The sequence below is a fragment of the Oncorhynchus clarkii genome, chromosome 26, assembly GCF_045791955.1.
Source record: "Oncorhynchus clarkii lewisi isolate Uvic-CL-2024 chromosome 26, UVic_Ocla_1.0, whole genome shotgun sequence".
NCBI classification, from domain to species: Eukaryota; Metazoa; Chordata; class Actinopteri; order Salmoniformes; family Salmonidae; genus Oncorhynchus; species Oncorhynchus clarkii.
The window spans coordinates 46333922-46347180 of NC_092172.1; the positions used below are offsets into that span (position 1 = coordinate 46333922).

General features: G+C 43.0%; 2 protein-coding genes across 2 annotated transcripts; both read right to left on the reverse strand.

Moving 5' to 3' along the window:
- Positions 1-3572: 3572 nt before the first annotated feature.
- On the reverse strand, positions 3573-5123 carry LOC139384407 (hatching enzyme 1.2-like). The gene is made up of 2 exons (XM_071129165.1): positions 4796-5123; positions 3573-4309 (listed from the first exon to the last, which is right to left on the reverse strand). The coding sequence occupies exons 1-2, from the start codon at positions 5017-5019 to the stop codon at positions 3733-3735; spliced, it is 801 nt and encodes a 266-aa protein (XP_070985266.1). The 5' UTR covers positions 5020-5123; the 3' UTR covers positions 3573-3732.
- A 5645-nt stretch (positions 5124-10768) lies between these two features.
- LOC139384412 (hatching enzyme 1.2-like) lies at positions 10769-12094 on the reverse strand. The gene is made up of 2 exons (XM_071129171.1): positions 11823-12094; positions 10769-11345 (listed from the first exon to the last, which is right to left on the reverse strand). Exons 1-2 carry the CDS (start codon positions 12044-12046, stop codon positions 10769-10771), a joined length of 801 nt encoding a protein of 266 aa, XP_070985272.1. The 5' UTR covers positions 12047-12094.
- Positions 12095-13259: the final 1165 nt, after the last annotated feature.

Consider the following 13259-nt stretch of genomic DNA (forward strand, 5'->3'; position numbering starts at 1 on the left):
TCTATTACCCCCTGTGAATACCCTACTACTCTATTACCCCCTGTGAATACCCTACTACTCTATTACCCCCTGTGAATACCCTACTACTCTATTACCCCCTGTGAATACCCTACTACTCTCTTACCCCCTGTGAATACCCTACTACTCTATTACCCCCTGTGAATACCCTACTACTCTATTACCCCCTGTGAATACCCTACTACTCTCTTACCCCCTGTGAATACCCTACTAATATGTTACCCCCTGTGAATACCCTACTACTCTATTACCCCCTGTGAATACCCTACTACTCTATTACCCCCTGTGAATACCCTACTACTCTGTTACCCCCTGTGAATACCCTACTACTCTATTACCCCCTGTGAATACCCTACTACACTATTACCCCCTGTGAATACCCTACTACTCTCTTACCCCCTGTGAATACCCTACTACTCTATTAGCCCCTGTGAATACCCTACTACTCTATTACCCCCTGTGAATACCCTACTACTCTATTACCCCCTGTGAATACCCTACTTCTCTATTACCCACTGTGAATACCCTACTACTCTCTTACCCCTTGTGAATAACCTACTGCACTTTTACCCCCTGGGAATACCATATTATCCCATGTGAATACCCTACTACTCTATTACCCCCTGTGAATACCCTACTACTCTATTACCCACTGTGAATACCCTACTACTCTTTTACCCCTTGTGAATAACCTACTGCACTTTTACCCCCTGGGAATACCATATTACCCCCTGTGAATACCCTACTACTCTCTTACCCCCTGTGAATACCCTACTACTCTCTTACCCACTGTGAATACCCTACTACTCTATTACCCCCTGTGAATACCCTACTACTCTATTACCCCCTGTGTGTACCCTATTACCCTTTTACCCCCCTGTGAATACCCTACTACCCCGTGTGATGTCATTGTAGTTGTGACAGAAGTGATGTAACTCTAGTGCTGATTGGAGGAAGAATGTCTTGGATCAGGACAGACATGGAGGACTTGTGCCAAGTCTGTTAACACTCTCTCTCTCTGTCTCTGTCTCTCTGTCTCTCTGTCTCTCTGTCTCTCTGTCTCTCTCTCTCTCTCTCTCTCTCTCTCTCTCTTTTTTTCAATGTCTCACTCACTAGAAAACACTGTTGACCAGTAGTGTAAGTACATTATTAAAAACCAGTGTTTTTTTATTTACGGATAGCCAGGTTCACAGTTCAACACAAATACATAATTTACAAACAAAGCATCTCTGTTTAGTGAGTCCTCCAGATCAGAGACAGTAGGGATGACCAGGGATGTTCTCTGTTTAGTGAGTCCTCCAGATCAGAGGCAGTAGGGATGACCAGGGATGTTCTCTGTTTAGTGAGTCCTCCAGATCAGAGGCAGTAGGGATGACCAGGGATGTTCTCTGTTTAGTGAGTCCTCCAGATCAGAGACAGTAGGGATGACCAGGGATGTTCTCTGTTTAGTGAGTCCTCCAGATCAGAGGCAGTAGGGATGACCAGGGATGTTCTCTGTTTAGTGAGTCCTCCAGATCAGAGACAGTAGAGATGACCAGGGATGTTCTCTGTTTAGTGAGTCCTCCAGATCAGAGGCAGTAGGGATGACCAGGGATGTTCTCTGTTTAGTGAGTTCTCCAGATCAGATGCAGTAGGGATGACCAGGGATAATCTCTTGATAAGTGTATGAATTAGACAATTTTCCTGTCCTGCCAATCATTCAAAAAAATGTAACGAGTACTTTTGGCTGTCAGGGAAACTGTAAGGAGTACATTATTTTCTTTAGGAATGTAAATGCAGTAAAAGTTGTCAAATATAAATAGTAAAGTACAGATTACAGTACAGACCCCCCAAAAAACTACTTAAGTAAATATACTTTTAAGTACTACTTAAGTACTGGGGGGACGTCTTTAAGGTTTCACTGGGGGGACGTCTTTAAGGTCTCACTGGGGGGACGTCTTTAAGGTCTCACTGGGGGGACGTCTTTAAGGTCTCACTGGGGGGACGTCTTTAAGGTCTCACTGGGGGGACGTCTTTAAGGTCTCACTGGGGGGACGTCTTTAAGGTCTCAGTAGGGTGATTCTCTACATTTCAACAGGACTAATCACTGGGGGGACGTCTTTAAGGTCTCAGCAGGGTGATTCTCTACATTTCAACAGGACTAATCACTGGGGGGACGTCTTTAAGGTCTCACTGGGGGGACGTCTTTAAGGTCTCACTGGGGGGACGTCTTTAAGGTCTCACTGGGGGGACGTCTTTAAGGTCTCACTGGGGGGACGTCTTTAAGGTCTCACTGGGGGACGTCTTTAAGGTCTCAGTAGGGTGATTCTCTACATTTCAACAGGACTAATCACTGGGGGGACGTCTTTAAGGTCTCACTGGGGGGACGTCTTTAAGGTCTCACTGGGGGGACGTCTTTAAGGTCTCAGTAGGGTGATTCTCTACATTTCAACAGGACGAATCACTGGGGGACGTCTTTAAGGTCTCAGTAGTGTGATTCTCTACATTTCAACAGGACTAATCACTGGGGGGACGTCTTTAAGGTCTCAGTAGGGTGATTCTCTACATTTCAACAGGACGAATCACTGGGGGACGTCTTTAAGGTCTCAGTAGTGTGATTCTCTACTTTTCAACAGGACTAATCACTGGGGGGACGTCTTTAAGGTCTCAGTAGGGTGATTCTCTACATTTCAACAGGACGAATCACTGGGGGACGTCTTTAAGGTCTCAGTAGTGTGATTCTCTACTTTTCAACAGGACTAATCACTGGGGGGACGTCTTTAAGGTCTCAGTAGGGTGATTCTCTACATTTCAACAGGACTAATCACTGGGGGGACGTCTTTAAGGTCTCAGTAGGGTGATTCTCTACATTTCAGACTACCGTCATAGACAGTACAGTGTGAAAACTGCTTCTCCAATAGAAATCCCCCATCACACAACTTTGTTTTGTTTGGTGGTGGTATAAGGGAGATAAAAAGACAGAGATCCAAACTAAATAGAGAGAGATGTCAGCATGTCTGCAGAACGTTTTTGGTTTGTTAGTGTTTAAAATGCACAGTATTTTAAAACATTTTGAGGAGGAACCTGTATTTTTTGGGGGACGTGTGACTCCACTTTGAAGTGATGATTTTGTCAGACCAAACCAGTGACATCTACAGTATAAATCTTAACAAGAAAATAACGTGTGGTTGATTTTTATTTCTGCTTTGTTGTCAGATTCCCAGTGCAGATATTTATGTTGTCCTCTGTCAGCCTCCTTCATTCTCTTCCAAAAATAATTATTATCTTTCATGTCATTGTAGTTGTGAATATTCCTAGTGTCTTATTGTGTTTAGGTGAGATAAATGATGTCATTGTAGTTGTGACAGAAGTGATGTAACTCTAGTGCTGATTGGAGGAAGAATGTCTTGGATCAGGACAGACATGGAGGACTTGTGCCCAGTCTGTTAACTATCACTCACTCACTCACTCACTCACTCACTCACACACACACACACACAAGAAAACACTAGAATTAAACAATAGCATCTGCTTTCAATCTTGTTTATTTTAGATAATTAATTAAGTCATATGATTCAAATAATTTGAGAACTACACAACTACAGCAATGATCTTTTTTAAAAGTAACAACTCAACAATGATTTTAATTCATTAAGATTACATTATATATGTCAGACTTGACTTCCTTCATCTGGTCTTTTCCAGACTTTTCTCCTATGACTTGATGTCTTCCTCTCAGCAGCCGTAGAGTCTGTTGATCCTCAGGATGTCCGTGGTGGACAACCCCTGTCTCTGGCCGATGGGCACGTTGGGGTTGGGGATGGGGGTGATGGTGTCCATCCCGTTGACAGAGAAGGCTGTTTTTCCATAGTGCATGACAGAGCTGTAGTCATAGGGAGTGTTCAGGTTGTTGGTGTTTGATCTATCAAAGTTGTAGGCATTGTTAGAGTCGATGTTACTCCAGTTGATCGTGACGTACTGGTCACGGTCGCTCCTGGTTTGTTCGTGCTGGAAGCCCAGAGCGTGGAGAGTCTCGTGCTGAATGATGCCGAAGTAAACACACCCGTTCATTTGGAGAGAGACTGTCTGTTGGCCTCCCACTCTCCCAAGAGAGGACCAGCACCCGTCTCTGGGCTCGTAGCTGATGAAGTCAACCTGATTCTGCCGAGGCACGAAGCGAATGCAGGTCTTGGAAGGGAAGGCCCGGAGGGCGTTTTCAATGCCCTGCTTGTCAGAGGAACTGAAGCTACTGCTCACTGTGTAGGGCACTTCAACCAGTCCGTTGGAGCCTTTTTTCCAGAAGCACCCTGCACTGTAAAATGACACTCAGCTGGTTAGTCCATTATATTTGAAAATACAATTATTTTGACCTAAAAAATATATTTGTTATCTTTACTTCAATTTAATTAGTCCTTTACTCTACTTCACTCGTTTAACCAACCTAAAATGTAAATATGTAAATATATCAACATAAGATGCACGTAAAAACAACTCCAAGGGAAATGTTCCCTCAACTTACAAACTTTAAGTTCTAGCAACAACTTTGACACCTGGCTCTGTTTTTTAGAGGATTGTGGGTAATTCCACATTCTTTGACTTTATAATGCTACTTTCAATGTTTGTATGCATGTTTGAACGAAGCAAAGTATATTTTGTGATAATGTAACTTCATGATACACTAAAAGTGAAGTATATTATACATAAAAATACCTTGTGTTGGAAATACTAAATAAGCTGATGCAGATAGTTTTAAAAGTAGAATTCGCACAATATTGTTTTCAGTGTGTGTTGGTTGTACCTATAGCAAATCATGGCGTTTCTGGTTGTTGGTGCCACCATGTCCCCCTCCAACAGGAACTGACTGGAGCCGTTATTAGTGGTCAGAATTCTCTCAGTGATGTCTACAGCCTCAGGGTTGTCTGTTAGGATCTCTGGTCCACTTCCATCCTCCATGAGAGGGTTGGCCTGAGAGAGGCCCAGCAGCAGCAGCAGCAGCAGGGTGAGAGAGGGGCTTTGCTCCATCTTCAGTTGTGTGGAGAGGAGAGACACTGGATGGCTCCTTGGATCTGACAGTGGAGACACTCTAGATGGCTTCTTGGTCCTGGAGATGCTTTGGAGAGTCTTGATGTGTGATTCTGTCTGGTCAGTCCTGGGCTTTTTATACAGTCCTCCTCAGGTTGTGTCTGCTGGAGGATTCTGGGTTGGGGTCCATGTTGTTAGTCCTAAATAAACCTCTGAAGGGAGGGCTCCACCACCACACCTACAGTTTCAACATGGTTTTAATCCACACGGGTCCATTTACACCTGGCCATGCCTACTCAACAAATAGGTCACACACTAATGTAATGACAGTTGACTCTACTGCAATGATGTGCTGAGGAACGTGTCAGATTGAGCAGGCCGCTGGTTAAATATTGTCACATTTGTTTGTTATAGATTGTGGTAGTTGTGCTACTCAACTAACACGTCACACACTAATGTAATGACAGTTGACTCTACTACAATGATGTGCTGAGGAACGTTTAAACTTTTATTGTTTATTAGTCACCTGCACAGGATACAGCAGGTGGAAAACAGCAGGTGGAAAACAGCAGGTGGAAAACAGCAGGTGGAAAACAGCAACAAAAAAAAAAGTCATCATTGGCATCATGGTTTAAATCCCTGAGCGGTTTCCTTCCTCTCTGGCAACTGAGTTAGGAGGGACGACTGTATCTTTGTAGTGACTGGGTGTATTGATACACCATCCAAAGTGTAATTAATAACTTCACCATGATCAAAGGGAAATTCAATGTCTGCTTTTTTGTATTGTTTACCCAATAGATCAAATCAAATGTTATTGGTCACAAACACGCGTTTAGCAGATGTCATTGTGGGTTTAGCGAAATGCTTGTTCTTCTACCTCTGACGAGTGCATTAATATCTAACAAGATATCTAACAATTACACAACATATTCACCAATACACACGTCTAGTAAAGGAATGGAATCAAGAATATAAAAATATATGGACGAGCAATGTCAGATTGGTATAGAATAAGATACAGTAGGATAGTGTAGGATACAGTAGATACATAGGAGATGGGTAATGCAAGATATTTTGACGTTATTAAAGTGACTCGTGATCCATTTATTAAAGTGGCCAGTCATTTCAAGTCTATGTATATAGGGCAGCAGCCTCTAATGTGCTCGTGATGGCTATTTAACAGTCTGATGGCCTTGAGATAGAAGCTGTTTTTCAGTCTCTCGGTCCCAGCTTTGATGTACCTGTACTGACCTCACCTTCTGGATGATAGAGGAGTAAATTGGCAGTGACTCGGGTGGTTGTTGTCCTGGAGGGCAGGTAATTTCCCCCCGTGATGCTTAAGGCAGACCGTGTCACCCTCTGGAGAGCCCTGCAGGTGCAGGTGGTGCAGTTGCTGTACCAGGCGGGGATACAGCCCGACAGAATGCTCTCGATTGTGCATCTGTAAAAGTTTGTGAGGGTTTTAGGTGACAAGTCAAATTTCTTTAGCCTCCTGAGGTTGAAGAGGTGATGTTACGCCTTCCTTACCACGCTATCTGTGTGAGTGACCCATCTCAGTTAGTCAGTGATGTGTATGCCGAGGAACTTGAAGCTTTCCACCTTGTCCACTGCGGTCCCGTCGATGTGAATAGGGTGCTGCTCTCTCTGCTCTTTCCTGAAGTCCACGATCATTTCCTTTGTTTTGTTGACTTTGAATAAGAGGTTATTTTCCTGGCACCACACTCCCAGAGCCCTCTCCTCCTCCCTGCAGGCTGTCTCATCATTGTTGGTAATCAAGCCTACTACTGTTGTGTCATCTGCGAACTTGATGATTGAGTTGGAGGTCATGGGTGAGCATGGAGTACAGGAGGGGACTGAGCACGCACCCTTGTGGGGCCCCAGTGTTGATGATCAGCGAAGTGAAGGTGTTGTTTCCTACCTTCATCACCTGGGGGATACCCGTCAGGAATTCCAGGACCCAATTGCACAGGACTGGGGTTCAGTCCCAGGGCCTCAAGCTTAATGATCAACTTGGAGGGTACTATGGTGTTGAATGCTGAGCTATATTCAATGACCAGCATTCTTACATATGTATTCCTCTTGTCTATATGGGTTAGGGCAGTGTGATGGTGGTTGCATCGTCTGTGGATCTATTGGGGCGGTAAGCAAATTGAAGTGGGTCTAGGGTGACAGGCAGGGTAGAGGTGATTTGATCCTTGACTAGTCTCCCAAAGCACTTCGTGATGACAGAAGTGAGTGTTGTGATAGTCATTTAGTTCTGTTACCTTTGCTTTCTTGGGTACAGGAACAATGGTGGCCATCTTGAAGCATGTGGGGACAGCAGACTGGGATAGGGAGAGATTGAATATGTCCGTAAACACACCAGCCAGCTGGTCTGCACATGCTCTGATGACGCGGCTAGGGATGCCGTCGGCAGCCTTGCGAGGGTTAACAGGTGCATCAAGCACATTGATGGCTACAGCAACTGTTTATATGCAGTTATCTTGGCCAAAGGCTTCACAACCAAGTTTTAGTTCCTCATTTTGTCCTGGCCATTTGTTTGTATTTTCTAAATTAAGTTGTTTCAAAAAACTAAATTTTGTTCTGCATTGGTGAAAATCTAATAACAACGTGTGGAGACCAAAAGTTGTTTTCAATTTCAACTTATTTGAGAAGAAATAGGGAATTATTTAATAAAAGTGCAACTGTAGGTCTTAACAAATCCAGTTTCTTCTATTCCACAAGGTGATAAACTGATGTGTTTTGAATGACGCAATGAATGAGTCTTTTCCAGTAAGTAATCACAGGCCCACTATTAGGATAGCTGTGAAGCTTTTGCATTGGCAGGACAGAACGGAAGCATCTCCTAAACTCAAGGGTAGGGGGGTGTGTCTCTTTGCTAACAAAAGCTGGTGCGCAATCTCTAATATTAAGGAAGTCTGGGCGTTCTGCTCACCCGAGTTAGAATACCTCATGATAAGCTGTAGACCATACTATGGTGAGAGTTTTCATCTATATTTTTCATGGCTGTCTGTTTACCACCAAGAGCAGATGCTGGTACTCAACGAGATATATAGGGCCATAAGCCAAGAAGAAAATGCTCATCCAGAGGCAGCACTCCTAGTGGCCGGTGATTTTTTAATGCAGGAAAACCGAAATCCTTTAAACCTGATTTCTACCAGCATGTCCTAATTTCTACCAGCATGTCCTAATTTCTACCAGCATGTCACCTGTGCAACGAGGGGGGGGACTCTAGATCACCTCTACTCAACACACAGAGATGTATACAAAACTCTCTCTCGCCCTCCGTTTGGTAAATCTGACCATAACTCTATCCTCTTGATTCCTGCTTACAAGCAAGAACTCCAACAGGAAGTACCAGTGACACGCTCAATTCAGAAGTGGTCCGATGAAGCGGTTGCTAAGCGACAGGACTGTTTCTCTAGCACAGACTGGAATATGTTGCGGGATTCATCCGATGTTTTTGTGGAGTTCACCACATCAGTCACCGGCTTCATTAATGAGTGCACCGACAACGTCATCTCCAGTGACCCGTGCGTACATTTCCAAACCAGAAGCATTGATTACAGACAACATCCGCACTGAGCTAAAAGCTGCCGCTTTCTAGGACCGGGACACTAGTTTTTATTGACAAGCTGAATGTCCCGAGCTGTCTGTTTTTAAAATACTAGCACACATCTCGGACAACAATGCGTACCCCACAAGACATGCCCCAGAGGTCTCTTCACAGTCCCCAAGTCCAGAAAAGATTATGGGAGGTGCACAGTACTACATAGAGCCATGACTACATGGAACTCTATTCCACATCAGGTAACTAATGCAAGCAGTAGAATCAGATTTAAAAAGCAGGTAAAAATACACCTTATGGAACAACAGGGACTGTGAAGAGACACACAGCAAGGTACAGAGACATGCATTCACATACATTGTGATATTGTTGTATGGTGGTTTTGAACATTTTGCTTTGTGTAGAGATGTTATATGATGTATTGTTTTATCTTTAGTTCATTCAGTACAAACATAGTTCACTGTTTTAATCTGTTGTTTTATATGTGACACTTCAGTCGGTTGTAGTAATGCTGTAAAGGTGGTGCTAACCGCCATATAAAGTCCAAAGGAGAAGAAGTCTGAAGGAAGGAGGAGAGATGACGAGAAACTCATTTCCTTTACCGTTTTTTCTGTGAATTTATTGTCGGAGTAGAGGACCTTGTACTTTATCCCATGAGCTAGCAACAGCAATCTAGCTAACTAAATTGCCATAAATGTTCAAGGCTTTTTGACCTGTCCCCAAATTAATATAATTGTTCCTCCTGATTGCGTCTGGTGTGGGTGAACAAAATCAACTTGCGAGCGAATACAGGGCTTCCAAACTATTAAGGATTACAAAGGGGAACCCAGCCACGAGCTGCCCAGTGACACAAGCCTACCAGATGTGCTAAATGCATGCTACGCTTGCTCTGAGTCGAACAACACTGAACCATGCGTGAGAACACCAGCTGTTCTGGATGACTTTGTGTTCATGCTTTCCGTAGCCGATGTGATCTTTTTAAACAGTTGAAAGTTCACAAGCCCGTAGGGTCAGACGGATTACCAGGACGTGTTCTCCGAGCATGCGCTGACAATTGTATTCACTGACATTTTCAACCTCTCCCTGACCCAGTCTGTAAGACCTACATTTTTCAAGCAGACCACCATAGTCCCTGTGCACAAGAACAACATGGTAACCTATTTTAATTATTATCGCCCCGTAGCACTCACATCTGTAGCTATGAAGTTATTTGAAAGTCTGGGCATGACACCCATTAACACAATCATCCCAGAAACCCTAGACCCAGTCCAATTTGCTTTCCGCCCCAACAGATCCACAGATGATGCAATCTCTATTGCACTCCACACTGCCCTTTCCCACCTGGACAGAAGGAACACCTACGTAAGAATGTTGTTCATTGACTACAGCTCAGCGTTCAACACCATAGTGCCCTCCAAGATCCAAGATAAATAGAGAGAGATGGTAGTCAGCATGTCTGCAGAAGGTTTTGGTTTGTTAGTCTTCAATGCACAGCATTTTAAAAAGTTTTGAGGAGGAACCTGTATTTTTTGGGGGACGTGTGACTCCACATTGAAGTGATGATTTTGTCAGACCAAACCAGTGACATCTACAGTATAAATCTTAACAAAAAAAATACAGTGTGGTTGATTTTTATTTCTGCTTTGTTGTCAGATTCCCAGTGCAGATATTTATGTTGTCCTCTGTCAGCCTCCTTCATTCTCTTCCAAAAATAATTATTATCTTTCATGTCATTGTAGTTGTGAATATTCCTAGTGTCTTTATTGTGTTTAGGTGAGAGAAATGATGTCATTGTAGTTGTGACAGAAGTGATGTAATTCTAGTGCTGATTGGAGGAAGAATGTCTTGGATCAGGACAGACATGGAGGACTTGTGCCCAGTCTGTTAACTATCACTCACTCACTCACTCACTCACTCACTCACTCACTCACTCATTCACACACACATTGCACACACTATAAAACACTGGAATTACACAATAGCATCTGCTTTCAATCTTGTTTATTTTAGATAATTAATTAAGTCATATGATTAAACTGCACAACTACAGCAATTATCATTTTTTTTAAGTTACAACTCAACAATGATTTTAAATCAATAAGATTACATTATATATGTCAGACTTGACTTCATTCATCTGGTCTTTTCCAGACTTTTCTCCTGTGACTTGATGTCTTCCTCTTAGCAGCCGTAGAGTCTGTTGATCCTCAGGATGTCCGTGGTGGACAACCCCTGTCTCTGGCCGATGGGCACGTTGGGGTTGGGGATGGGGGTGATGGTGTCCATCCCGTTGACAGAGAAGGCTGTTTTTCCATAGTGCATGACAGAGCTGTAGTCATAGGGAGTGTTCAGGTTGTTGGTGTTTGATCTATCAAAGTTGTAGGCATTGTTAGAGTCGATGTTACTCCAGTTGATCGTGACGTACTGGTCACGGTCGCTCCTGGTTTGTTCGTGCTGGAAACCCAGAGCGTGGAGAGTCTCGTGCTGAATGATGCCGAAGTAAACACACCCGTCCATTTGGAGAGAGACCGTCTGTTGGCCTCCCACTCTCCCAAGAGGGGACCAGCACCCGTCTCTGGGCTCGTAGCTGATGAAGTCAACCTGATTCTGCCAAGGCACGAAGCGAATGCAGGTCTTGGAAGTGAAGGCCCGGAGGGCGTTTTCAATGCCCTGCTTGTCAGAGGAACTGAAGCTACTGCTCACTGTGTAGGGCACTTCAACCAATCCGTTGGAGCCTTTTTTCCAGAAGCACCCTGCACTGTAAAATAACATTCAGCTGGTTAGTCAATTATATTTGAAAATTACAATTATTTTGACCTAAAAAAATATATTTGTTATCTTTACTTCAATATAATTAGTACTTTACTCTACTTCACTCGTTTAACCAACCTGAAATGTAAATATGTAAATATATCAACATACGATGCACGTAAAAACAACTCCAAGGGAAATTTTCCCTCAACTTAAGTTCTAGCAACAACTTTGACACCTGTCTCTGTTTTTACAGGATTGTGGGTAATTCCACATTCTCTGACTTTATAATGCTACTTTCAATGTTTGTATGCAGGTTTGAATGAAGAGAAGTATATTTTGTGATCATGTAACTTTCTGAAACACTAAAAGTGTAGTATGTTCAACATAAAAATACTCCATGTTGGAAATACTCAAAAAAAGCTGCAGATAGTTTAAAAAGTAGAATTCACACAATATTGTTTTCAGTGTGTGTTGGTTGTACCTATAGCAAATCATGGCGTTTCTGGTTGTTGGTGCCACCATGTCCCCCTCCAACAGGAACTGACTGGAGCCGTTATTAGTGGTCAGAATTCTCTCAGTGATGTCTACAGCCTCAGGGTTGTCTGTTAGGATCTCTGGTCCACTTCCATCCTCCATGAGAGGGTTGGCCTGAGAGAGGCCCAGCAGCAGCAGCAGCAGCAAGGTGAGAGAGGGGCTTTGCTCCATCTTCAGTTGTGTGGAGAGGAGAGACTCTGGATGGCTCCTTGGATCTGACAGTGGAGATACTCTAGATGGCTTCTTGGTTCCTGGAGATGCTTTGGAGAGTCTTGATGTGTGATTCTGTCTGGTCAGTCCTGGGCTTTTTATACAGTCCTCATCAGGTGTGTCTGCTGGATGATTCTGGGTTGGGGTCCATGTTGTTAGTCCTAAATAAACCTCTGAAGGGAGGGCTCCTACCACCACACCTACAGGTTCAACATGGTTTTAATCCATACAGGTCCATTTACACCTGGCCATGCCTACTCAACAAATAGGTCACACACTAATGTAATGACAGTTGACTCTACTACAATGATGTGCTGAGGACCGTTTAAACTTTTATTGTTTATTTGTCACCTGCACAGGATACAGCAGGTAGAAAACAGCAGGTGGAAAACAGCAGGTGGAAAACAGCAGGTGGAAAACAGCAGGTGGAAAACAGCAGGTGGAAAACAGCAGGTGGAAAACAGCAGGTGGAAAACAGCAGGTGGAAAACAGCAGGTGGAAAACAGCAGGTGGAAAACAGCAGGTGGAAAACAGCAGGTGGAAAACAGCAGGTGGAAAACAGCAGGTGGAAAACAGCAGGTAGAAAACAGCAGGTGGAAAACAGCAGGTGGAAAACAGCAGGTGGAAAACAGCAGGTGGAAAACAGCAGGTGGAAAACAGCAGGTAGAAAACAGCAGGTGGAAAACAGCAGGTGGAAAACAGCAGGTGGAAAACAGCAGGTAGAAAACAGCAGGTGGAAAACAGTACATTGAAATCATTGCAGCTCTTTAGTAATATAGATAATAAAACACTAATAGTCTATAGTATAAACACTGTAATAATATAGACAATAAAACACTGATAGTCTATAGTATCAACACTGTAATAATATAGACAATAAAACACTGTAATAATATAGACAATAAACCACTATAATCTACAGTATAAACACTGTAATAATCTAGATAATAAACCACTATAATCTATAGTATAAACACTGTAATAATCTAGATAATAAACACTGTAATAATCTAGATAATAAACACTGTAATAATCTAGATAATAAACACTGTAATAATTTAGATAATAAACACTGTAATAATTTAGATAATAAACACTGTAATAATCTAGATAATAAAACACTGTAATAATCTAGATAATAAACACTGTAATAATCTAGATAATAAAACACGAA